Source organism: Pleuronectes platessa, chromosome 15 (genome assembly GCF_947347685.1).
Source record: "Pleuronectes platessa chromosome 15, fPlePla1.1, whole genome shotgun sequence".
NCBI lineage: Eukaryota > Metazoa > Chordata > Actinopteri > Pleuronectiformes > Pleuronectidae > Pleuronectes > Pleuronectes platessa.
The window spans coordinates 13,838,052-13,866,006 of NC_070640.1; the positions used below are offsets into that span (position 1 = coordinate 13,838,052).

Sequence of the window (27,955 nt, forward strand, 5' to 3'; positions counted from 1 at the left end):
CTGCTTTACCAATAGCCAACACTGAGGAGAGTCACAGCAGGGCAGGGCTCGGCCTCCAGCCTCCTGCGATACTCTGGTGTGGTCCATCTGATCTTTCAATCAGTGGGAACCTTGAGGGAGTGATTTGAACTCTGACCCAACGTCTCTTTTTAAGGTTTAAAGTTCATTGTTAGAGTAAACAGATATACTTGTGGGTTTATTTGCCTCAATGAGAGGAAGAAGTGTAAAAAAAAGAAGGAGTCAGAGGTAAGAACTTGTTCTGGAGGGCAGTGCCAATGCCGGGTTTTGTTGGGGATGTAACTTTGCACCGGGATGGGGAGGAGAAGGGGTTGGGAGGAGGGAAATAGCACGGGAACTCAGTGGGTGAATGAAACAAGCTGGGAGCATGACATAAACAATAATGTGGACGCCGCTCAGTGGATGAATAATCGAACCAGATAAACTCATGGATTTTTAGCTGCTGTCTGGATTCTGTAAGAGCAGAGAAATGGTAAGAGCTGCATGTCTGTCAGGGAAGTAGTGAAAGAGCCGGGTGGTGATTTGCAGCAGTTTGTGTGTTTTTTTCTCTACTGTTGTGTTGTCCGTGATCAAACAGCGCTCTCTTCTATTTTATTAATCGTTTTAAAGGTGCATTTTCTAGTGACTTCCTGTGATTTGACTGCTTTCTCAGCAGAAGTCCTTTCTCTTTAAAAGTAGCAGCCCAGACTGTGTGGCTGGCGGTGTCTATTTTCAGAAGCTCATGGCAACTCCGAAGGGCATAACTGCCCCTGTAATGACAGGTTGCTGTGGAAAGGCCTGCGTTTGTGAGCATTAAAACTATTCTCCAGCCTGGGTGTGTACGTTCAATCCCTGAGGCTTGTGGGAGCAGGAGCATGTGTGTGTGTTTGTGTGTGTGTGTGTGTGAGTCAGTCAGACAGAGGCACATTACCCTGCCCACTCTCCGGCCCTGTGTCTGAGTGCGTGGCTGAAAGAGGGCTAGTGTTGACAGACAGTGGGCTGACAGCAGAGGCATGAGGGGTCCAGCGGCAGCGTTGAACAGAGGGATGGTCTGTTCTCCATGTCACTGGGTACTCGCACACACTCAGGCACACGCACACACACACACACGCACACAGACACACACACACACACACACACTGGACGTGATTGTCAGATGTATGTATAGTTTCTACCCGGCAGCCCTCTCTGGCGTGACATCAGACACAGCTTGAACGCCCCGTTGTCTCAGAGAGACGGGGCTAAACTTGGAGCATGACGGCTGAGGATGTTTTTTTTTAGGGGGTTATCTTATTTTCCAGAATTTTTTCTTATCAGAGATGATGTCAGGATAACTCAAACAGTATAAGCTCAAGTTCATAGTGGTAATTTTGGAACAGACTGACTGGTGTAAAATCAAAGCCCGCTGTGATATCGGATAACAAACAAAACACCAAATAAGTGAAAAACTTCAAAAAAAGAATCATGTTCATCCATTCAGTCGCATCGTAGAGGCTCTGTGCTAAAGCTAACTCAACACCTTGCAGTGCCACTGTATTTAGGATATCTACCTACTCATTCCACAACAAGGGTCTGAAGATTGTGTCGATTGCATAACAGACCTCTATCATAAGCAACATGAAAAAATAACACCAGTTAAGTAAATCATTCAACTTATATAGAAGCTACACAGGTAAACAGTAAGAAAGCTAATTTAGTTTCATTTTATGAAAGAACACAAAGTTTTCTAATTTCACTCTGCACCATAGACTATTTATAAAAAGCTCTAACCACAACGTCCAGCACACAGAAGTGACAGAATATTGCAGAATTGTTTGAGGAGGACAAAGGACAAGAAATTATTCTGAAATGGCTCAGGAACATTAAAACAGGACAAGAGAACTGGCCATTCAAAAAAAAAACAGGTTAACAACAGCCACCGCACACATTAAAGTGAGGGAATCTGTGAAAATGACACGTCAGGTCTTGACAAAATTCATTGTTCCGACTGGCTAAAAGTAGACAAAACAGTCACTGGATAGTAGGTGATTTCAGTTTTGCCTGGAATGCTCAGCTGCTCTTAGTTGATGCCAGGACAAGCAACCCACCCATGAGGGAGATAGTGAAAGACGTGGATACCGTCTTTTAGAAGGAAAATAAGGCCAGTCATCTGGACTGCTTATGTGTCTGTGATTGTTCCAGACACGTCTGGTTCCTTTGCTGGTCTGTTGTTTCCCTTTTCGTTTGATGTGAGCGCGATGAGCAGACAGCTGGATCCAATCTGTCTGTGAACTGTTTGTGTGTTTGTGTGTTTGTGTTTGTATAGACTATAAGATCTGCGAGTGAGTCAGGGTGACTCATCAGGTTCAGAGGAAGTGGTGATCTAGCCCCTGGTGTGTCAGGCACCTGCAGAGCTCACTCACACCTCCTGCTGCTGTGAGGATACACACATAATATCAGGCTCTTTTGTCAAATACCTGCTTGTGTGCATTCTGTAACATATATGACAGTAATGTCTTTTAGATTGAGGCATTAACCACTGCCAGCTTTCTTGACGGATCACTATGTTCGGCCTGTTCTGGAGAAACAATTACCCAGTATAATGGTTTGGTCACATGGGCTTATAACTGGGGCAGGAGGGTTTCTAAGGAAAGCACTGTTCCCATTGTAGTACAACTGTAGTAGCAGTATTCCCAGAGCTCCCATTCATCCCAAGCTCCTCTCTCTATCCCATCTCTCATTCTGTGTGTGTGCTGCAGGATCTTCACGTGTCAGATAGTTCTGACAGTCCGGCAGACATGGAGCGCATGAGGAGGAATAAAGTGGAGCAGGGGGGACAGACGCACCAGGTCCTACAGGTGAGCCGGGGCAAATCCGCTGCGACTGTTTCTATTGTAGCATCTCGGGTGAAGCAGCTTGTTATTTTCATGCTGAAAAGAATGAAAGTCTTCTGTGTACTCTGGTATGAGTTACCTCTGCATTTTTTTTTTAAGTACCAAATGCTGCTTGATAATCTCCAGTTATTTCCATGCTTTGTTCCTCTGTACCACGTGTTTCTGACTTAGCATGAAACAACTGTTCATTAAAACCATACCATGTTTGTTCCTCCAGCTCCAGCCATCTGGGCTGCTTGTTCATGAGCCTGATTTCCTCGGATCATTAGATGTAGCTGGTGGATATTAATGATCATGTGACAGCCACAGTATCAATGCAGGCACCTCATATAACCTCTGTGCTGAAATGTTCTGTCGATGGTCTCAAAACTAATGTCTCCTTCACAGTGTTTTAGGTTAACATTTACAATACAATATTCAAGTGTACAATTTTGAGTCAAGTACATACACTACTTAACTTATTTAAACATTTAAATATTTAGATCTTATTATATGTCTAATTTTCATTAGATTCTGTTCAAGACATAATAAGAATGTATATGTCCTCTTCCAGAGTGTTGAGACTCTCTTTGTTTTGACAGGGCACTCCGTTAGACCTGATCGAGACTGGCAAGTCCCTGAGAGTCCAAGCAGAACGCCCCCACCTGGTTAGTCTGGGAAGTGGACGACTGAGCACGGCCATCACTTTGCTTCCACTGCAGGAAGGTGAATGACTTCTAGTGTAGTGTCTATTGTGGGTTGGGTGGATAAGTGGGTACTTAACAGTGTTGGCTTCGTCGAAATGGTAAAATACATTTTGCAATACTAATTGAAACTGATACTCACTAAACATAATGTGCCCCTCATTTTACAGTTGTCTTATTGTGTTGGTCTGAATCCTCACAAACAACTTGTTAAATGTGCTTGTCTTGTCATTGCATAATTACTTCTTAAAGATAACTGTAAGAGGAGCTGCAAGATCAGCAAAGTCGAGGCTTCACTATTGTTTGTCAGACACGTCTGTACTGACTATGTAGGATCTGTAACTTTTGTTATTGGAGGCAACAAAGGAAGTGAGCTATACGCAATATTTAAAACAAGTCAGTGGTTATTTAATATGTAAGCAGCACAACTAGTCACGAGTGATGAATTGATAAAAAGCGATGACACATTGCAGTCTAACCCTCTTATTGTTGCTCATATTGTGCCACAGTATTTGATCTACCTTTTGTCTCACTGGTTTATGCACCACATAGGGAAAGAATGGAGAGGGCGTGACTGTAGCTCCAAAGAAAAAAGCCCTCTAGGAGTTTTTTTGTGTGCTGTATCATCTGTGCTTTCAAATATATATAAATACTGTTTGTGATGCATTACATCTCTTGTACTCAGACACTGTAGGGTTAGAACTGAGGAAATTACTATACATCAAAAAAGCAACCACTTAGTATTAATTCTCACCGATGAGATGCTAATCATCTGCCAGGTTAGAGACGTCTCCCCTGCCCCTGAGGCTCTGACCTCTGAGCACCCGACGTCTCTGGCTTCAACCTAAGAATACTTCACTGAACTATTTAACATGTTCATCTGGACGTCCGGTAACTGATACTGAGAAAATGTTTCTCTTGTTGCAGGAAGAACCACACTGGGCAGTGGGGGCACAGATATCCCCCTGCAGGGCCACGGCATCGCAGAGCAGCACTGCTACATTGAAAATGAGGCGGGCGTCATCATTTTGTACCCATGTGGGAACCAGTGCGCTGTGGATGGCCTCCCCATCACCAGACCTTATCGCCTAACACAAGGTACCACAGTGACAGACTTAGAAATATGATTGTTACCGTTGCAGCTTATTACCTTCGCCAAGAACATGGTTATGGTTCATCTGCAAAATTTCTGTTAGTTAGCAGGACTATGCAAAAAAACTACTGAACTGATTTCCATGAAATTGTATAATGGGGTGGACCATGACCCAAGAAGGAATCCGTTACATTTTTGGAGCTGATTCGGATCAGAGAGCATATTCAGGATATCCCTTTCAGTTTCTTTCACATTGTGAGCGCCGGCATTTAACAACATTCCCATTGATTTCTCAGAGAATAATTCATGAATCAGGCACGTTTAGAGGAATGCTATTTATGAGTGTTTGAAACTTGGTGCAGATCCAAACAAAAATCCAAATCTAGTGAATTTAAATGTGATTTCCTGAGGGAACTGTTTCAACAAGCTCCACTCATTGGAGCACATGTCTCCACCAACCTGCCTTGGTGGAGACATGTGCTCCAATGAGTGCCATTCTAGTTGATATTTAATCTTATATCAATAACATTATGATAATTTTGATAAATAACAAATAACAAATAAAAAACTAAACAAAACTACACAACTTGGTTTTGCTGAGCGTCTAAATTGAAGGGGAAGTGGATAAAAACACTGTCCGGCTTCACAATAGCAAAACAGTCCCATGTCCTTCTAGTAATGTGCTTACTTATACTGTAAAAAAAAAAGAAGCACAACAGTCCCAACCCCCTCGGTCCCCTCTCCATGGGATCTGAGCCAGCAGCCACACCATAATGTCATTTGAAGCCGGGGCGATCAGCCGGCGTGTGAGGAGGCAGCAGCTGCTCAACCAGAATACCTCAGGCTTTGCTCCATTCACAGGACAATCACGAAACACTGAGCAAAACAAATCAGGAGCGGAGGAAACAGCTTCACTTATACCACCAGGAACAATGTTGACTTCACTTTGAGGGAAGGAGTTAACACTGGAGTCCCTGTGGAGGATCTATAACTTGGATTAAGAGACTGAAGCGTGAGAGTCGCAGGAAATATTTTCAGGCATTCGTTAAAGCCACCGGAAATGCAAGAGAGAAGAAAGAGTTGATTTGACTTACTGGTTTTGCACACGTGAGTTAAACTGAGTGTTCAGGAGCCCGAATACATTTATCTCACAAATAACCAAACCACTTGTTGTAAATTGCAAGGTCTCCAGTTTACCAAACGAACAATAACCACATGTCAGAGTTGGAAATTATGATACTAATGTTCAGTCTTAAATCAAAAGCAATTTTGCTTCATGTAAAGCTGAAATGTAAAATGTCAACAAATGGTTAATTAATTTGATACAAGATCTGGACTACTCTATGTCCATCAACCCATCTATGGATTCATGATTTGTACAGTTATCTACTTTTATTGCTCTTCTCTTATTTTAACCTACAAGTGTTTTTATTTTTTTAATGGTTTTTATCATTGCGAGTGTTATTATTATTAATAGAGTGTACTGACTGTTGGATGCAGTAACTATCACAATTTGTTTGCATACTAACAGAACTTACAATAAAATCTGACTGCAGATCAGTGTAAGTGGGAATTTGTGTCAAATTGTAATTGGGTATAGTCTGAGTTAGAGCTTGTGTTTACACTTAACTGCATCAACAGTTTTTTTTTAGTAGAATATTTATGGTGATGTGTAAAAACTTTCCTCTCTGACACTTGTAACCACCCCTAACAGCGTCCTATACACTCACTCTTCTCTCCTGCCAGGCTGCATGCTGTGTTTTGGTCAGTCTGTCTTTTTCCGCTTCAACCATCCAGAGGAGGCCGTGAGGATGAAGAGCATGCTGCCCGGGGGGGGAGGAGGAGGCAGGGAACTCAGCACCACAAAAACTCTTCCTGCCGGTAAAGATATTTATAATGTACTTTTATCTTAACTCCAGACTGAACAGTTCCTGTGTTCCAGAAATAAGTTGCTCAGGGACAACTGTGTGTATGAAGGTTGCACACTTTCCTCTTCAGCAGCTATTCTGGGCAGAGTGAATGCTTTAGGCTGTCACATGAACTGGTAGAATCATGTTGTCCTTCCTTTCACATTTCTGTAAAAACTAGTTGCATTAGCTTCCTTTATTACCTCCAACAAGAATGTTATGTTTATACCCCTGCCTTTTGGATGGTGATTGATTTTAAGGAAGATTATCCAAAAACCAGGGATCATCTATGTGTGTGAAATTTGGAGCAGCTTAACCAAACGGGACTGAGGTATGTGCTCTGCTGAGTACCATTCTAGTTCTTATCAGGGATTGTCTCATGTAGTTCAGGTGCAGAGAATTGTTGGGCATTGTTCTCTGGATATATAGGATACCAATTTTGAAACCCGACTCTATGTCTAAAATATACATTTAAAGGATGACATCCTCACAAATATTAAAACGGTTCAGTAACCAAGCGCCCTGATGAAAGATGACTAAACACTTGAATGGTGAGATAATCTGACGTCTCCAATCTGACTCAAACTTTACCAGCTCTTGTTTCCCATGTCTCAAGCCAAGTCGGTCTGGAGGTTTGTGATAGCGTATATTATTATCCTTGCTCTAAACTAATTATCTGTGGCCTACATTATTGTGATCTAGTTCATTTAAATCTGCAGTTTGGGCTCAGTGTGTGACCCTATTGTGACTGAGGAATGTTATAATCTTTGCCACCAGCTTTTGGATAATTTCTTTCTTTTTTACATGATGTTATATAATTGTGGCAACTGCTTCCTTTTGCTGTGGATGATATTTAGAAGCCATTCTCCCCTGACCTTACTGGTTTGGCCGTCAGAGCCGGAACAGTGCAGTGGGAGCCACCACGCCCTGCCCAGTGTGCATGCATGGCCCACTCTTTCCTGACCAGGCCCTGATTTCATCTGCTCTGAATGAGCTACACGGCTGCAGCTTTTATATTTAGCAGCTCCAGATCCCTGTAGGATTACAACACAAGTGAGGAGCACATCATCCCGATCACTGGGTTTGGTTCATATACAGGGCGGCGTTGTCTCCAAGACATTCATCACTATTTAAAGTGGGCCATCGGGACACTGTGGGAGTGTGCAACAACGTATCCAGGCATGTGTGTTTTTCCTTTTATGAGCGACCCTCCTTCGTCCTGCAATACTGACCTGAGGAGTGGCGGATGTCAAATGTTTGTTGGTGTGTGTTTTTACAACTGTCTCCTTAACTGTGTGTGACCTCCTTATTTATTCAACCGGAATGCTCATGCACAAGTGTTTCTGTCTCCCTTCTGCAGACTCACACAGTGTGTTTAACGGCAGCCATCAGTCCTTTTCAAGCAACGGCAGCTCTAATATCAACAACATTGCCAAGACCCTCCAGTGCTCCTTGATGGTCAACACATCATCCTCGTCATCAGGACCTGGGAAACAGCCGCTTCCTCAGCCGTCTGCTCCAAACATGCTCAATGGAAGAAACAGCTCCACAACAGAGGACTGCATTTATGAAAACATCAGAACCTTGGGAATCCAGAACCTTGGGGACATAGCCCCTCCGGTACCTGCCCGGTCCGCTCACACCAACCACACTCCTGTCCCCAATCCGCGGAGCTCGCTGTCTGTCGCCTCAAGCAGTGCTGGCGGTGGTCACAGAGTCCAGGAGAGCCCAAAGCTTCTCAGGAATGTAAGATCCACCCCCACACCACCGAACTCAGGGTCAGGACAGGGCACAGACAGCTCTAAGCCAACTCCCAAATCATCATCTGCTAAATGTTCCCCAGCGGCTCCCCCCAGCCCTCGAGTAAAAGGTTCCTCTCTACAACACAGATCCCCCAGCCCCATGCGAGAGCAGGGTCAGTTTGTCACCAGTGTAGAAGTCCCTCAAAGGCTCAGGACTCCAGAGCTGCTTGTGCCCAGCGGCCTGAGAGAACTTCCTCCTGTCAGCCCTTACACGTCTGGCAAGGGGACTCCAGGATCGCAGGGCTCAGCTTCCCTCCTCGCCACACAAGGCCTCGCTGCTAAGCCTCACCCCGAGAGCCCCCAGGGCCCCAGCAAACTCACAACAAAAGCAGAGGCCATGAGGGCGCTGTACTCCCAGAGTCCATCACCTCTCTCTGGGTTGGAGAAGGAACCTGAAGGCAGGAGATTAAGGCCTGTGCCAGGAGGTGCCATGGTATCAGGTCTGGGGACGTCTCCTCTGGCGAGCCCTCATAGCCAAAGGAAAACCTCCTGCTCGAACGTGACTGGATCCTCCACCAAGGAACACAACCTAATGAAGCCATATGCACGGGAGCGAAAGAACAGCATCTCCGAGATCAGCGACAATGAGGACGAGTTGCTGGAATACCACCGCTGGCAGAGAGAGGAGAGGCTGCGTGAGCAGGAAATGGAGAAACTGGTGAGTGATTGGCCTTTTAAATATGACTTCAAAGTAGACTCGAGAATAACTTCAGGGAGTAGTTCCAGGCCACATCTGGATGCTGATGTGAATTTTGCTTCGGAAGTCGTAAAGAAAATATTTGCTGGTCTGGTATGGGCTCTATGACTTCATGTTTACTTTATCCTGTGTATGGACAGAATTTGTATACAGAGCATTAAATCCCCCCCAAATTTACTTTTGGCCCATTAGGAGGAAAACATTACAACAAGGTGAAAGGTGCGGAGCCACAGCTGTCCGAGCATATGAACAGTTCGCCAAAACCACGTTTTTAAACATTTTATCGAACATCAGCAAAGCTTTTAGCTCTGTGCACTTCTGAGAAAATAAATATCTTAGACTTCATCCTGATATCTGCTGAAATATGTTCATCAGCCACTTTGGAACTAAATCAGTCACCAGTTTAAGTTGGTTCGATGTAAGGTTTGGGCTCTACAGGTCCCTTTGTCTTTGGCCCCTGAAGTTCCTTAAACAGTACCTGGCTGTAGACTTCACTTTCTGTTTGCTAAAGTAAATAATAATGTATCTAGATAATTATTGTTTACGTTTTTGTCAGGAACCTTATTGTCACAATTTGAACAAAACACAGCAGGTATATTGATGAGGCCTGACAACCACGTGGGTTTTAAAGAACATTTAAATAAAGGCGAGTGGAGGAGACGCTGAGACTGATGGCGTACACAGACACCATGTCGGCATTCAGATATCTTGTTCAAATCTCCTGGCACAAGTCCACTGGCTCGTCTCCCCGCAGCGTTACCGTCAGCACATTTGGTCCGAGAGACACGGGGTGAACATTCTTCCACCAGCCTTAAGGTCCAGGGCGGCGGGCGTGGCTGCTTATTGCTCAGCACTATATTTACCAAAACGACGAATGGCATTTACTTTCAAAGTTTGCCACTGCCCGGCTGAAGGCTCTTTTATATTCCTACTGCACACGTTATCCATCCTCAATCCACACCCAGCAGGCCACCCGCCATTCTCTGTACCCCCCTACCCCGGCCTGCTTCTATACTGACAGCTGAAGGGACAACAGAAAGGGTGGGGTTGGGGGGGGGGGGGGGTCATTCCCGGACATTCTCCGTGTCAAAGGACTATTTCAGGAACCAAAGGGTTTCTGGTAAGAGAGTTACTGACAACGTGGTGCACTGTTGTGGATGTTTGTGTCTCTAATCTGCCCTGCTGAGTCATCCATGTGCACACGATGTACAGTACAACATCACTTCTGCAAATTCCAAAAAATTACAAATATTTCTTCCCCTGTTGATTTGTTGATTCGATTTAAGGTGTAATCTCACAAATTCACTTTTCTGCATGATAACAATTTGGGGTAGCCATATTATGTTACTTTTTTGTGCTGGTATGGAAAAGTATCCACACATGACAAATGGACTAATCAAATCAATGTATCAGAGGTTTCCAGGCTTTTCAGTGTTTGTTGTGCTACGTTGCTAGTTAATGGAATCATAATAAGGGTTATGTTTTCACCCCTGTTGTTTTTTTCCGGGCTGAAAGTCACACATGAGGTTCACTTTGTATGCAAGACTACACAAAAACTACCGGACATATATGATATGGATCAGAGAAGAAATCACATTTTGCTGTAGATCCGGATCAGGGGTGGATCCAGTATATTTCTTTATGAGGTTCCTTTACATTTGGGTTTTGTTTCGGTGACATTTCAATTTGTCTTCCTATTTAGGGAACTGACATCTATGAGATATATTTGGGGCAGCTTGATTTAATTTAAAGGACTGTTGGGCCTTGGCGGTTGCTTCTGCTCTTCTGAGGCTCATTTTTAGCAGGGCAGCTCTAGCTTCCCTGTTATTCCTGTCACATTTATATATAAATAGTGTATAACCACTCATATAATACATTAAATGATTAAAAAAAAAAGCTGGTTCACGAGGAACCATATTTGGGTCTGGGATTAGGTTCTGGATTTGTTGGTTACAGCAGAAAAATGATAGATGATGAAGTGTAGACCTTTAGATGAGAGGGACAAAGAAAGGATTTCCTGTCAGTGAAACCAGTGCTCTATATGTGGGACACTGCTCTCTTGGCACACTTGGCACAGATATGCAGGATTTTATTTTTATTCTCACTTTATTGAATCTAACCTACACACACTGATATTGCTAGACTTTTAAAAATCTGGTCAGCATCTTCATCTCTCAGTATAAGTAAAGGACATCATGGCTAAAGCAGAGGAGAGGTAATAGAAAAGTACATTTTAGCATCAGTTCCAACGAGAAGAGGCTAAAGAGGGTTAATCACTCTTACAGCATCTCTATAACTTATAATATAAATATATTTATGTCAAGGTTTTAATGAACCTGCATTTCAGATGAATAACTGCTGCTTTTCATCAAGGAATGACTTGGACATTAACAACAGCATAAACAACAGTCTAAGGTGTGAATCCTGCAGTTAAAGTAAATTACAGAGTAATTTAAATACCAGACAAACAGATGCTGGTGGTTGTTGAAACAACATGAGGCCCCTCGTCGTGCCAGACTCCTAATTATTGTCAGACTTCAGCGAGCATCCCATTGTTTAGAGTGAGGAGAGACGACAGGCTGTGGAGACACAGCAAACAAGAGTGTGTGAGACATTCGGAGTGTCTCTGATCAGAATAACAACTGGTGTACAGTGTAATCTGAGATACTGTTATTCAGCAATGTCTCTCTGACAGTTATCACAGTCTGTCAGATTCTGTGTTCATAAACAACTCACACTCTCGCGGTTTTTTACTATGAACCCCCTCCTGAGACAAACCTCGGCCCCCCTCCTACGGTCAGGTTACAGTGGTCCGGTGCCAGTGGCGGAGGGACAGCTGCTGAAATGGGCCAAAGTCACACAAGGACATTCAAAGCTCTGCAACATGAGCTTTATGACGTAGGACGGCACGCTTACGTCTCACATGTCTTTCTCAGGAGCGACAGAGGCTGGAGACCATCCTCAATCTGTGTGCAGAGTATAATCAGGAGGGCAGTGCCGTGGAGTTGGCCGAGATGGTGAGGAGTGGGCTGCTGGGGGGCGCTGTGGGAGTCGGCCCAGGCACAGGAGACGGGCTGAACCTCCAGGGTGGAGACGGGCCTCACAGGGCGAGGCCGAATGATGAGGACACCCAGAGAGAGGAGTCCAGCAGCACAGAGAGCACACACCAAGAGGTAAGAAACACACTCATACACATGGAGGGAGAGAATATCAATGTTTTGGGTATTTCTCTGACAAATCTCTTTTCATGAATCTGGTGTCAGTGTGATGAGCTGATGGCTGCTCAGGAGCCCGTGTACGTGGAGGAGGAGAGGAGCAGGATCTTGTTCAGAGTTGATGACTTGAAACACAGAGTCAGTGAACTGGAGCAGCAGCTACAAGAGACCAAACAGGAGGTCAGGACCCACCCACCCACACACACCCACACCCACCCACCCACCCACACCCACACCCCCCCCCCCCCCCCCCCCCCCCCCCCCACACACACACACAATTATGTCTCAATGACTTCAGAGGACATCCGATTGATGAACGTGACTAATTAACGTCCCTAACTATAGTTACTATTCAGTTAACCCTAACCCAAACCTAAAATTAAACTTTGCATTGACTTTCATTCATTGTGGACAGCCTAAACAAATCCTTATCCCTCACCTTAACAACGGCCAATTCATGCTCAACCCTAATTTACTCACAGCTCACATTTAACCCCTAACCTTAGCTATCAGAACTAAATACCTAACCCCAACCCTAAACTAAACCTAGCAAGTCTTAACCCTCAAATAGCCCTTTGAAAAAGTAAAGACTGGCCAAAATTTCAAAAACGTAAGGTCTTTGGTCAAAAACTAAGATAGGTTCCACACAAACACACACATAAAAACTTTGTATCTGATTGGATCCACTGACCCTCACAGTGAGAGGACAGGAGGATGTTTTACCTTCACCGAGCATTTACTCAGCGTATTCGTCTGTAGGCGGAGATGGAGCAGGCTCTGCTGCAGGCCGAGAGGCAGGCAGAGCAGGAGCAGGTGGACGCTGAGAGTGACATCATCTCTCAGCTGCAGCTCAAACTCAGCCAGCTGGACAAGGCCGTCCAGAGAGAGAAGGACGAGGTAGGTGTCCCCAGCACAGAGGAATGTGATACTGTCAACCACAGTGGGATCACTCACTGGTGCCTGCACGTGAATGTTGGACGTGTCCTTCAGTCTCTGTGTGTGAATTTAAAAACTCACCTCTTCACGAATGTGCAAACAGTCTCGATATTGCCATTGACTTGCACCGCTCATTCAGTACATGTCTGTCCTGAAACACAAAGCGCTGTCTTCTCTCTGCGGGGTGTCCGGCAGTTCCTGTGTTTGAAAAGACAAAAACAGTGTGAATCTTTTTAGCTGGATGTGTGTCGTACTAAAATGTTGATTCAGACATATATATTTTTGTAAAAATAAATCCTTAACACTCCTGCAAACCTAACCTCTGCTACAACTAATACTTTAACTGCCTTGGCTTGTTAGGGTTAAAGCTTGGCTGCATGGACTGAAGATGTCTGTGATTTTTGTTTTGTTTCTCCCCTGGGTGGTGTGTGTCTGGATGCGGACCCAATTTGTGTGTGTGTACATGTGTGTGTGTGTGTGTGTGTTTCCATGTGTTTTTAGGGCAGGGCTAATGTGTCGGCTCAGCGGAAGGCCCTGGAAAAGCAGAGGAATGAGTACAATGAGCTGAAGAGGCAGTTTGATAAGTGCCCCTTGTCTCTAAGGGAACAGTTACAGGAGCAGCTCAGCAGGGTCAGTGTTCTCACGCAGCCCACTGGCTGGCAACAGTGAGTTATAATGTACCAAATACCACAGTACTGTATTGCCTGCACAGAAACAGCCACGGACATAACACTGACTTGGTTGTGAAGCACTCAGAGCTACTCATAAACCTGCAGGCGGCATTTCCTCTTTTTCTGCTGTGGCCCTTGAACTTGTTAAGGTTCATTATGTCAGAGCCATTTATAAGCTTGACGCTTTTGCTCCTCCAGCAGCAGCTTTAGAGTCCTGCTTGATTGCTGCTGTTCCCTCATTCTCGATGCTTGACTCTGCCAGTTGCAATAAGTATTAATTATCATAATTAATAACGTTAACAGCTCTGCTCTAAAGGTCTGCATGCCTCCTGCTTTTGAAAACTGATTATTATTCATGTCACCTGCAGCCGCTTCTTGCTTTTAAGCAGAACATTTTCAAAACTGATGGAATGAAATAGTTGCTATTCCCTCGTGAACTTTAAAGGAGACATATGATGCGTTTTCAGTGTTTCTCTCCTCTAGTGTGTTGTTAAGGTGCTTGTGTTTGTAAAAGCTCTGCAAAGTTAAAAAGCCCAGAGTCTGCAGTAAAGGGAAATCCATGACAGCACAATGCCCGATTTTTGCATAGTGCATGCCAAGCAGCTAGTCGGAGACACCCCCTAAAAATATGTTTTGGCTCGTTGTGTCTGTCCTTGCGTGAAGCAGCGGGCATCAGAAACAACTTCACCACCACTGACGCATATCAAAGTTTTGGTTGGTAGCACATCTCCTAACTTATTTGATTTGTCTTGTGCGGCCTATTAAAGGAAATAGGCCGGTGCCACCACCAGTCTGTTTGTGTGTCCTCTTCCACTTCTTTGCATACTTCCAGGTGTCTGATTGTATTTTTCTCAACTGTGACACCTATCGCTAAGGAGAACACGACACCAAGTCACAGCGCCTTAAGCAAGAGAACAAAATCTTGTGTTGATGACACAGTTGGCCTGAGCAATGACCAATCTGACAACAAAGCAAAGCCAGGTAAACTGAGAGCAAGGACAAACATTTCCTACATTCGCTTATCACAACAGAGTGAACCAGTTGACCAATAAGAGCAGACTGGGCTGTACTGGGAGGGGACTAAAACCAGAGAGACAAGAGCTAAAACCAAGCATTTCAGACAGAGGCTGAAGAGATGTGCTGGGCAAAGTGGTGCCTTTTCTGAACCCGAAAAGCTTGAGTATGAGCTTAATATGTCTCCTTTAAAGGCTGAGGCTGTTGTTTCCTATGTTTTTATTCTTGTGCATTAACACCAATTCGTGTTTGAGTCCTTCTCTCAATACTTTCTCTCCAGCATTTCAGTTGGGACCATCACTTGCAACACTTGGTGATATTGTTTTAATGGTTTACAGTTAATAGTGGATAACTGTCATTTTTGCAAACACAGACAGCAGCAGTTAGCCAGAACCTTTCATTAGTACTACTATTGTCATCAATCATCCTTTAATGACTCAGTGATGTCAGTGGTTTCATGCAGTGTGTGTGTATTTGCGGACAGAAAGCTGAAGCTGTGGAGTGTGGGACCAAGCAGTTTGAGGAGCTGGAGTTCTGCCAGCTGGAGGAGGAGAGCAGTTTGGAGGAGAAGAAGGACACGCAGAGCTCGCAGCTCCTCCAAGACAGGGCAGAGTACCACTGCAGCGTGGCCCGGAGGAAGGTGGGAACACACACACATATAGAATACCATCATTAAATCCTATGTGAGTGTGACCCGACAGTTTGACATACGTGGATTCACAGGAGAAGATGGCCACAATGGAGGCTCAGGTGAAGCAGCTGGGGCTACAGGCCGCGCAGGACTGTGAGAGGATGGTTAGAGACAGGGCGGTGGCTCTGCAGCTGTTACACAAGGTCAGCTGCTCATAATGAGCCTTGTGACAACTTCATTGTATTTAACACATTATAGGGCTGCAAGGCATGCTGGTAGCCATAACAAAACGGTGAATGCATCCATCTATTCATGTTCCTTCTGCCTCCCAGGAACAAGACAGGTTGTGTGCTCTGGAGAAGAGGCACCACACATTGGGCGGAGAGAGAAGTTACCTGAAGCCCAGCAGCAACATGAAGGAGGTGGGTGTGAACACGTGTGATCTCTAAGCTGCAGAGTAATTACTGAAAAAGTGGATTAAGGAAGGAAAACACAAACTTAGATGAACTTTCTAAACAGGATTTGCTTCACATCAGCGAACCTGACCTTGTTTATGTGGACGGTCCTCCTGATAGCCCCTGTCCCTCCTCTGCCTCCTTCTCCTCCTCCTCCTCTCACCTCCCCTCCCCTGAACTCTACCCTGTTAGACTACAAGAGGTAAATCCCAACAAAAACTAACAAATCCTAAACGTGCCTGTGCTGTTGCAATACAAATAGGCATGATGGTGTCAAAGCAGATACTGACAAACATTAGCGAGCTTGTAGTGTGAATATTCTCTGTATATTACGTTTGTTTAAACTTTAAAGGATTATACATTCTTCAAATTAGTGGTTATTCCATCTAAATTGAATGGAGATCGAAGAATTGTTTTCTTTGACATAAACTAACATCATAGGGGTAGATGAAAAAAAGAAAAGAAAAGAAAATTGCATACCTCCGCCAAGGCACAACTGTCGCAATGTGAAACCACATTTAAATTTACTAGATCTGAGTTTTTGTGTGAATGAACGTGCAATAATTTACACACAATCATAAATATTAGTCTGTTAAAAATCCTATGATTTAATCCATCAGAATTTATGAATTATTCTTTGAGTGATCAAAGAAAATTTTGACAAAAGAACCCTGGATCTGTCCCCCCCAAAGTTAATTGGGTTCTTCCCTGACACATACCAAATCCTTCCAAGTTTCATGGTAATCCGCCTAGTTGTTTTTTGTGTAATCTTGCTCACAAACAAACAGAACAAAAGATGGGTGAAATACCCTCCTTGGCAGAGGTAATAGACTTTGAAGCAGCTGCTATATATTCATCTCGTTCTAAATGTAACTTTTTTCAAGGCTGAATAAGTTCCGATGTTTTCCCGTTTGCTTTGTGAGTCTTTGCATGACTTTTCTAGGCGATGACAGTTTGTTGTCTCCTGCCCTCTCATCCCATGTCTCTTTTGGCCGTTGATGCAGGAGTACCTCAGGCTGTCTGATGTCTATAAGATGTATGGGAATGCTTCTGTGCAGCCTCACTCTTCCTCCCCTGCTGCTCTCCACTGCCTCTCCCTCTCTGTATCTCCAGCTCTGCCATGCGAGGTAGACACTCCGCCTGCTTCCTGCCACACTGTCCACATCCTCCTCTGACTGATCTAAGTGCTAAATACTGAAACCACAGAAGCAAATCAATATCATCTCGAAATATGTCCCAACCTCTTAACTTTCTTTTCCACTTTCTTCTCCCTCACGTGTGTGTATGTTGTCTGTGTGAAGGAGTACATCACAGTCAGTCAATTAAGTCAGATCTTTGGGATGCAGAGACTGAATCCCTCCTCCTCTGCCTCTATTCCATCATTCCACATTGCCTCTTCTGAATCTGTCTTCTCGTGCCACTCAGCTGCATGTGGCCCTTCCTCCTTTCTCTCTGCACAGGTTTGTTTTTCTCCCAGTTCATGATGCTTAATGAGTTTCTATATTTCTGATCTGAGAATGCCATCCGAGCTGATCCACAACGATCGTTCCTCCCCGCCTGATGCTTCTCTTACTGATGCTCTTGCTTACCCGCTTCCTCTTTTTTCTCTTTGGCTGGTTGCCTCTCATCACCTCAGAGTCAGCCTGAGCTGAGCAGGAATGCAATGCCTCCTATTAATCTCGAGCGCTGGTACCAGGACATCATGGCGGCTGGAGAGGCTCAGTCGTGTCCTCCACCGCTGCCTGCCAAGTCTTTTTCCGCACGCAGACACGGGCAGGTAAAATCTCCACTGTCACTCTCTTGCTCGCCTCTTTATGTCTGTCTCTGTCAAAAAACAAATTCTATTTGAGGAGCAACGTTCATTCAGATTAGTGCGGTTCAGCTATTGACTGATAAGCCAAGAAAGGACAAGACCAATAAAAATGCTCACAAAGAAATTCCATATAATAGATTTTAAAAGTTATAAAAAACTATAACAAGTACATTATATAGAAGAAATAAATCAAACAAAAATTCAGACAAACAACGTGGAATAAACTGATTTGCATAGAGGAAATAAAATAATATCTTAATACTATACTTAATCCAAAACCAGGCTAAAACACGTCCATCTGCTCTCAGATCCTCCTGCAGCTTGGAATGTACACAACTGCAACATGTATGTTTTAATGTAGCTTCTTTTCAATCTTGTAATTCAGTGTCTTGCTAAATACTGCTAGTGAGAGGCCAAATGCATCCCTGCTCCTGAAACTAGGCGGCCCTCTAGTAGACAGTTCATGTATTTCCTGTTACAAAGACAGATATGGTTTGAAAAGGAAATGTCAAGGAGAGACATTGATATAAGTTTAATGTTCAATCTGGTACTAGATTACGAAGCCACAAAGTGAAGCACATGAAAGGCCCTGTTAGAAATACAGTGAGCAGGATAAGGAAGTCTTTCAGCTCACATGACTGACATCACGACAGTCTGTCAATGTTGCACTCGGCTGAAGAGGTGCAACTGGGAGGACAGACCCAAGTCACTAACTGATCAGCTGAGAACCGGAAAGAGTGAGGTCAAAGGTCAGATTGGTGCTGAACTCAACTATCAAGACCACCCCGTTCATTTACTTGCAGGATTTTATACATTTACTAAGTTCAGATTTTCCAGTCACCCAAAAAGTCAAATATAAAATTCTTTGTCTTTGGTCTCAAATCTCAAATTAAAACATTTTTTAATAAAAAAAACTGAATTGTCTTTCTCCCCTCAGCTGTTGAAGTCCAAATCAGATGGCGAGGTTGGCCTGGCGGCGTCATGGGCCCCAGCCCTGCCACACTCCAGCGCTCATGAGAGAAATGCATCCACCAAGGTGAGTCTGTCTGTTGACTTTAAAGGTAATCTCTAAATGAATGCTTTAAAGGTAGTTCACAGTGTGATGCCCTCCACGTGTGTTTCTCAGGGGTTACAGTTAGCTCTGGGAGAGATGTTGGACACGGAGTCCAGGAGGCAGATGGTTGTACAGAGCAAAGGTACTCGACTCCTTCAGTCTTCATCTGATTCATTTAGTAGAGTGGAGACTTTCACTGGGTGTGATCATGTGACTTTAACCAGAGGAAAGCTGTGGTCCTTTTTTCAGGAACATGTAGTAGTTCCACTTAGTTTGACATGATCTGTGTCTGATTATATGATTTTAACCAACTGGTAGCAGTGACATGGCACCATCAGTAGAGGGCACTGCAAGTCTGTGACGGCTGCCTCTGCCTCTCTGCCCGCACAGACGTGTCTCCCACTGTCCATCACTCCATCCTGCATCACCAGTCGCCACCGAGCGGAAACCAGGCGTACGACACCCTGAGTCTGGAGAGCTCCGACAGCATGGAGACCAGCGTCTCCACCGGCAACTCCGCCTGCACCCCGGAAAGGTGAGAGACTGGGAAATCAGAGGCTGGCCCTGTTACCATGGGAACACTCCAGTCTGCCCTGTCTTCCAGGAGAAGGGTCACTGTTTTTCCCAGTGACATCATGTTTCCGTTACACGTCTGCTCCCGTGACTACAAGTACACTGTCTGTTGCCATGCCAACCTCTTCAAGTTTTTTTGTGAAGTTCAAAGACTCAAAGAAAGTGTTTTTTTTCATGAAGAAAAACCTTTGTCTCCTGTGTTTGGTCTCCGGGCATGTCTGTGTACTTTTTTCATCCAAGGCCTTGTGTCATGTAGCTGTGTCATCAGAGGCTGCTCCCCTCTGTGTGTTGCAGTGCCTGCGGGTTAGAGACCCAGAGGATAGAGGAGATGGAGAAGATGTTGAAGGAGGCGCAGCAGGAGAAAGCCCGACTGGTGGAGAACAGAGTGAGTGACCGGCTTTGGTGCTGCAGAGTTTGGACCTGAACACAACTGAACGTCAGTTATTAAATATACGCGTCCAAAACATCATCTCCATGATCATTTAAATTAGTGGATTAATCAATATGTCGATGGACATAGAATTATTTGGCAACTGCTTGGATGATTGATAGTTTGAATCATTTCAAAATAAAACATCAAAAAAACTTACAAGCTATCTTAGCAAGGATTATGAAAAAAAATCTCCTTCAAATTAGAGCAGGCATTTTTTCAATAGTTTCTAACCAACATTTTCAAACTAAATTATTAAATTGATTATTTGAAGATGGATTAATGAGATTGATAAATTAATTGATAGGGGATATAAGGTAATAAGTAATATAACAAAAGCTGTGCTAGTGGAAAACATTTACACAGTTTTACACTACACGCGTGTATACAAATATATTTTCTCTATAGGATGACTTATCGTATTCGTATTTTTATGGTTATGATGATATCCTGATATGGATTATCAAAAGTCTATCAGAATATTATTTGTAAGACGTTAGTGTATACCAACAGGATATATATTATTCAACCGATTCAATTTTCCATTATGTAACTGTGTCTTAAAATCTGCTATACAAGGTTTACTTTTATTACTATTTTTGTTAATCGACAAATAAATGCCAAAAATATATTTAACTCATCAAAATTGATGTTCCCTCTAAAAACTACAACAATCTTTCACTGGTTAAAAAAAATCTAAATGATAATTTAACAACACAGTGAGTTTTTAGTTTGTTTGAAATAATTTTTTTAAAAGACAGATTTCTATAAAAGATGTTATATGATCATCCAATCACAAAACCTACCAAGTCTACTTAAGGTGGAATTCGGTAAAAGTTTTGTGTGTCTTAAAAACAGTCTGAGGGTGATCAGTGATCATCAGGCAAAGTGAAGTTGTGAGCGGTGTTTGAACAATCTTGTTGAAAGTGTCTGAAAACAGCAAAGGATCATTTTACATCAGCAAAGCTTCTATATACACAAACTTGAGGGATATATTTTACAAAACCCTGGATTGGGACTTGAATTCTCATGTTCCTCCTCTGACAGTCATCCACTTTGTATCGCAATATTTGCCTACCATTAACATATTCTCCCTGTCTCTCTGTTATTTTTCTTCCCTTCTCCCCCATCTGTTCCTCCCTCTCTCCTCTCCGAACGCTCCCAGGAGAGGGAGGTGCAGGCTCGGCGGCAGATGTTGGAGGAGGAGCGGAGGAGGCGAGAGGAGGCCGAGAGAAGGCTTCTGGACGAGACGGCCCACAGGCAGAGGCTGGTGGAGGAGGAGGTGAAGATGAGAGAGAAACACTTCTCCCAGGTCAGTGGAGCAGCGGGAGGAGATGACGGCGGCGAGAAGTGGAGGGAGGAAGGGAGGGAGACTTTGGGGAAAGGATGATAGGCGAGGCACTAAAGAGAGGCTGAGTGGATGAGAAGATCAAAGACTGTCAGGGAAGGGAGACAAAGGGGGAGAGAAGGGAGGGAAGGGAGGAGAGGGTGAGAGAAAGAGCAGTGAGAAATGGATGGGGCTGAGAGGAGTAAAAAACATGTATGATATACATCACATTTTAATCTAATTGTGTTTAATTACCAGCTTCTCTCTTTGAGTAGTAAACAAATATGATCAAATATCAACACACCTATAGCTCAATGTATTATTAGTTCTAGAAAACACTTTTACTATCAATAACAAATCAAACTAAAAAAGCACTTAGACTGTGCCAAGGCCCAACAGTCCTTTAGGAAACCACATTTAAATTCACAAGTTCCAGGTCTTTATTCGAATCTGCATGAAATTGCAAACACCCATAAATATCATACCCTTAAAAGTGCCTAATTTGCTTTCCTCCATTATTATTATTTTCTGAGAAATCAATGAAAATAATGAAAGATGCTCTCAAGGTGAAAGAAAGTGGAATAAAACAGGTGATGAACTGATCTAATGTGAAAGTTGTTGCTCAAACTGAACCCAGAACATCTCCCGCCGCTATTTAATGTCTTTCAGCTCCTTGTCTGCCCTCACTGTGTTTGTGCATTCTTACCACTTCCATCAGTGAAATGATCAGACACTGCACATTTCCTTTTACTCTGGAGAACCCCCTATACAGCAGCACTTAACACTATACAGCAGAATCAGAGGCTATAGCGCACAAAGGTAACTCCCTTAGGAGATGATGAACACAAAGAAATTAGATTTACTATCCTTCAAATCCAAATGAAAGCAGTATATGACAGTATATCAGTATTATACCAAGTGGCCAGCACTGGTTTAGGTCACAGAAAGAGAAACATCACACCTTACTTGCTCCAAGACTTGTTTTGACTTGAAACTTGAAAGTGTTCTCAAATCTTTACTCGTGTTAATAACTACAACTAAAATGTCACTCAGTAAGATCCAATAGTTCCCTTAAATTCCAAATCTATAGCTGCGCAAAATTTCACACACTCATAAATATCAATATCACATTTTTTTCAGGTAGATCCATGAATCCGAAATTTGATGTGTTCTTCCCTGATTCATTTACCTAAACACCTTCTTTACTTAAAATTGGGCTGCAACATATTGGGCCCTGACATGTGCTCAACCAACATGTGCTCGATCAACATGAAACATTTTCTTCACAGGCTCGTCCAATGACGCGCTACCTGCCCAACCGTAAGGAGGAGTTTGACCTGCGAGCCCACGTGGAGTCGTCCGGCCACAGCATCGACACCTGCCCCTTCGTCAACCTCACCGAGAAGATGTGTAAGGGCCACCTGGTGAAGATGGGCGGCAAAATCAAATCCTGGAAGAAACGCTGGTTCGTTTTTGACCGTCTCAAGAGGAACTTCTGTTATTACGCGGGTGAGGATACATTCTATTTCCGAAATGTGGCTAAATTTAAGCTTGTCTAAATAGATAAAAAACACACACTACATCAGTTCACTAAGTTTTTGTGGAAATCAATCCGGTAAAATGGACGGGTGAAAACAAAAGTCCTTACTGGAAAAAGTGACCGAACAAATCATATCCCACAGCACAATGCAGTCCCATTAATAGGTACGATTCAGAATGTTGTTTACATCCTCAAACAAACCTGAATATAATAAAGGCATCACGTTTTTGTCAAAATCTTTCTATATGATGATGTTTTTTTCAGTCTCTGACACATTCTTTCTTGTGCCCTTTAAACACTAAACACGCTTGATGTTCAGATATGTGTCTTTCCATAGAATGAAATGTATTTTTCGTTCTGGTTGCCTGATTGTGTGAACTCACTCTTTCTGTCAGGAGTCTCAAGTGCTTTGGAAAAGTGGGTCAATTCACCTCATGTGAAAATGAAATGTCCATATTTCTTCCTGATAGCTGGAACTCCTCTATAAGAAATTATGTTTATAATATATGTTGAGCTCTCATAATGATGACCCAACCCCACAAACCAGAACTTGTGCTTTTAAAATCAGTTGAGAAAAGTTGTATTGTCAACATGTGACATGTGACATCAAAGTGCATTTCAAAATCTGCACGTTTGCAGAACAGCTCGAGTAAAAACATCCCCCCCTCCTTCCTCTGTCATGGCCCTGAGGCCTCCAGTTTCTCCTCGTGTTAGAAACTTCTCTCTGCACCACCAGGACTGAACAGGATGAAGGAGACAAACCAGTGTGAATGCGTTAATCAGAATCAAATTAAATGTATTGAGAACCGGAGGAATAGACTATGGAGCCTATAGAGTAGACCACTATGGAACCAGTCCTCTGAATTAGATGCTTCAGATGTGAAAGAGCCTCCACACTTGGTGGTGGTGGTGATGAGGAAGGAGCAAGAAGTTGGGACGGCTCATGCAGGCTTCTGATTGGACGGTTTGGGGTGGAGGTGGCACCTGGAATAATTGACAGCTGAATGACGGGAGGGAGACAGAACATTTGAAAAGTTTGACAGCTCACATGAGATTTGCTCAAGGCGAGGGAGTCAGGTTGTGATTGGACGAAGAGAGAGAATGAGCTGATGGGAGCGTAGAGACAGTGAGCACTGTGCATGTGATTCAGGAGACAAGAAGACAGTGTCCCTGACGGAGCTTCCACTAAACTTCATTACTGAAATGAACTCTTTAAACTCACCGTAAAGAAATGTTCAAGTTCTATTAAGTTTTTAATGATGTGTGGTTTTGCTCAAAGTTCACAGTAAACAAGAAATTACTTAAATGTAAATTGTGGCCCCTGACTTCGAATATTTCTAAATCCGCCAATGCGTAAACTTTTTGTTGAAAACTTTCCTTCTGTTCCCGAGGCTGAGTCCTGACTTCTTGTTTTCACTGTCTAAGTAGTGGCTGTCCTCGCTTCTCTTTATTCATCAGGAGCCAAACAGTGAATAATGCTGCACAAAGTGGAATATTCCGCCCTCGCTGTTGTAAATTAGTTGGCAACTCACATCTAAACTGTCCCCGACGTTTGAAATGAGAACATTTAGTTTGAATAATTGACCGTCACATTTTGAGACACAAAGTTCGAAACACAATCCGAGGATATTTTCATTACTGACGCCCCTCGTCTCTTCGCTCCCCTCTCTTTCCCTCTCTCTCCTCTCTTGCCTAGCCTTTTCACCCCCTCACTCCTGACGAAGATGATGGTGGTGATGATGGTGATGAAATAAGATGCAATACTTTCTCTGGATGTGTTTTTCTTGGGGAGGAGGCTAGCTCCTGGCTTGTTCGTGACTAATAAAACGAAACTCACATTTCAAAAACATTTATCTCATTACTAAGCAGATTTGACTTATGGAAGAGGGAGAACGAGAGAAAGTGTTGAACGTATTTCAAAAGATTGCCTTTTAATTGTCGCTGGGTGTTTGTTTCTGAGCCGGGCACCGCAGCGCGCACTGGAGGAGACAGAAAGAAAAGGGCCACTGTTTGTTTGAATAAGACCCGAATCAGACAGAAACTCTTTAAACTGAGGTAATTTGAAGAAATTGATCTGAGATGAGACGAAAAGAGTCTCCTTCACACTCAAACGCCTTTAGTTTAGCCTCAAACTAGAAAAAAAAAACATCAATCCTGCGATTGCATCCGCTGAGATCCATCCACCAAATTTACGGAAACATGAAGCTCCTCAGTGTTGGAGTGACCTAAAACTGCTTATAGGTACATGCCGTGAACAGAGAACCAAACCCCTGTGTACTGGACACGAGCTCTGACCTGCTTTAAGGGAAAATGTTGAAGATCAAATCCAAAAGAGGCTTTTCCTTTTAAGATTTACAAAAGATCTCAACCTCGCCAGCGGGGACAAAAATAAAAAAGGGTACGACTGAAGAAAACAAGTCAAATTAATAGGATGGCAAAGACTTGAGGCATAGCTTGAAATAGACCTGCACTTTTAATTAACTTTTACTCTGATCCACTGCTGCTCATACCTATTCATGGGGTATGTGTGTTGCTGGGAAAAGTGGGGGTTAAACACCTTTCTCCTTTTTTCATATCTGGTTTCCCCATCCACATTTCACTTGTTCTTCTTCTGTTATACTCAGACTGCCACCATTTTTCAAATAATATAAATTTTACATCTGGTAGAATAGACGGAGAGAAAAAATAACTTAAAAAGACACAATATTACTTTGAAAAGTAAACCAATTAAGGCAGAAACAAACAATACTCATCCATTCAAGTAAATATGCTATTCACTGTTGAACTGCTCACTCCTGAGGGCAATATTCAGCTTATTGAAATGAAATCACTGTTAATGATTAAATTAATAAAAGTTTTGCTTAATCATAAATTTAAAGACTGATGGGGAATAAGACATCTGCAAGAAGATAAGTGTCCTGGATTTTACCCAGAATCCTTCCTAAAGTCACATTTTAGGTAAATAACAATCTTATCTTGAATAAATGAGCAGATCATACAACTTTTATTTCTGCAGAGACTCGTTGTAAATTGTTGGAAACTGTGTTAGACATTACATAGCAATTTATCTATTAGGCCTCGTCTCACATGCAGTTTGACCTGAGCAGTTGTTCCAGTAAGAAACTAAATATATTTTTCTCGCCTTGTGCTTTTCTTACGTATTCAGATTCTGGTTTTAATTTAAACTGTCCACCATTGGATCACAGTCAGCTGTTACTAGTGTGAGATTATTCTACAGTTGCCTTTATTTCATTATAAAACGGCTAAAATTAACGTAGAAATTTTAAACACGTTTTTTGGGATCCACGGCCCTAATTATGAAATGATAAATATTTGCTTTAAAAGGAATTCAGGCTTTGACAATCTGTCCAAAAACAAACATGAACTGTATTCCCACAGTTGCGGCTGGTTGTTCTGTCTGGAGCTCAGACTGGCAGAGGTCTTGCATCAGTACAAGACGTAATATAATGTTTCTTAATATATTTTTTTTCTTTTTCTCCTCTCAGACAAGCATGAGACCAAGCTGAAAGGACTCATTTACTTTCAGGCGATTGAAGAGGTTTATTATGATCACCTACGCAGTGCCACCAAGGTAAACACTCTCTATTCTATTTTAGAATAGGGTACTAATAGATCATAGATTGAATGGAATCAAATCTGAGGGCTTTAGATTCACAATGTTTTTTAATCAAATTAGGGGGGGAAATATAGAGTAATTTTTAAATCACAGATGTTCTGTTTTAGAAACCATCATTTATAAATTAAGGTTTTGAAACAGCTCTAACTTTTTAAAATTACTAATGTTAAAGCTTATTTGAACAATATAATTTAGCTTCTTTTTTTTTTAAATAGAAGATATGATAATTACAGAATAAAGAATGTCTGTGGGACATACAAATTGGCAGGTTCTGAATTGATTTGGATGGATTTGCAATTTTTAACCTCAATAAATTAATCTTATTATCTTATTATCCCAAAGTGTATAGACTATTTACAAACATTATTTTGAAACAGACAATTATGTGTCAGCTAGTATTTTAATGTAGTTTTTTCTGATAAACGTCTTGGAGGAAAAAGGTGCAACAGGTGCAGCTGCAGACTCTGGTCTATAACGTCTCCCTCTCTGTCCCCCTGTGATCCTCCAGAGCCCCAATCCCTCTTTAACCTTCTGCGTGAAAACCCACGACCGGCTCTACTACATGGTGGCCCCGTCCCCGGAGGCCATGAGGATCTGGATGGATGTCATAGTAACGGGCGCTGAAGGCTACACGCAGTTCATGAGCTGAGGGACCATGTGTCGGGTGACAGGTTGGGAGGATGATGGGGACTGAGCGAGCACTGAGACACCTGCGAGGCAACCTGAGCTGCTCCCTTGCTGGGGCTGGAGTAGAGGACACGCGGCAGATGTGTCCCGGATGGACGTCTGAGGAGACACTTGATCTGGTGCTCATATAAAAGAAGCCTGATGCCTTGGTGCAAATGAAGGCTGAGTCTTGACATAGGTGCTTTTTTTTTTTTTTAAGAATTCCCAAGTTGGACTGAGACTGAGCAACCTGCCTTTGGATCTATGAAGGGAAGCTTTCTAGAAACAAAACCGTATTAAACTCGTTTTATTACCAAAATGTATTTTCAATACTTACAATATGATTTCGGGAGGTTTCTGGAGGAACACTTGGAATATTTCTTACTTCACATAAGCTCAAACTCTTTACATCTCGGAAGCCGATCTGTGCATGTGCAGTATTAATCTTACTTTTCTCTCTTTTTGATACATTTGTACTTTCCCTGCAGTTTGTTAACCTTCTGATTAAAAAAGTATCTTTTAATATGTCCAAAACACTAAAAGGAAAACAGAGTTTTGTAGCAAGTATCTTAAAATATTTTTAAAGAGTCATATATTATGCAGCCTTGGTGCCAAATACTTTATGAAATGTTTTTATCTGATTTTTACAATACAAATTTTAATATCACTCAATATACAGTGCAATATTATAAGGGCTTTTCATTCAGATAAATAATAGCATTCATGTGTATTATAAAAAAACATATTTGCATTTTAACAGAAATCATATATTATAGTCCTGTAATGATATTGTAAAACTACCGTGTATATCTAATGAATAAAAGTATGTGATGCATCTGATGCTTTGTTTATCTGACAAACTAATTTGTTCCAGACAAATCGGCTAAACTGAACACGTGCACTTACAAACCAGCTCCTTCCTTAATTAGTGTTTCTCACAA

At 42.7% G+C, this 27,955-nt stretch overlaps 1 protein-coding gene across 4 annotated transcripts; it reads left to right on the forward strand.

Annotated features, from left to right (window-relative positions):
* Window positions 1-349: 349 nt before the first annotated feature.
* On the forward strand, window positions 350-27,854 carry phldb1a (pleckstrin homology-like domain, family B, member 1a). Of its 4 annotated transcripts, XM_053441866.1 has the most exons (22): window positions 350-490; window positions 2,736-2,834; window positions 3,452-3,575; window positions 4,481-4,651; window positions 6,393-6,527; window positions 7,914-9,013; window positions 11,989-12,225; window positions 12,316-12,447; window positions 13,027-13,164; window positions 13,705-13,833; window positions 15,373-15,528; window positions 15,612-15,722; window positions 15,852-15,941; window positions 17,611-17,751; window positions 18,725-18,823; window positions 18,914-18,983; window positions 19,232-19,376; window positions 19,709-19,799; window positions 21,010-21,156; window positions 22,461-22,680; window positions 26,218-26,303; window positions 26,857-27,854. In XM_053441866.1, the coding sequence occupies exons 1-22, from the start codon at window positions 488-490 to the stop codon at window positions 26,995-26,997; spliced, it is 3,765 nt and encodes a 1,254-aa protein (XP_053297841.1). In that variant the 5' UTR covers window positions 350-487; the 3' UTR covers window positions 26,998-27,854. The 4 variants fall into 4 exon arrangements, with proteins under 4 accessions (XP_053297841.1, XP_053297843.1, XP_053297844.1 ...); XM_053441868.1 differs by lacking the exon at window positions 13,705-13,833; XM_053441869.1 differs by lacking the exon at window positions 13,027-13,164.
* The last annotated feature ends 101 nt before the right edge of the window (window positions 27,855-27,955 follow it).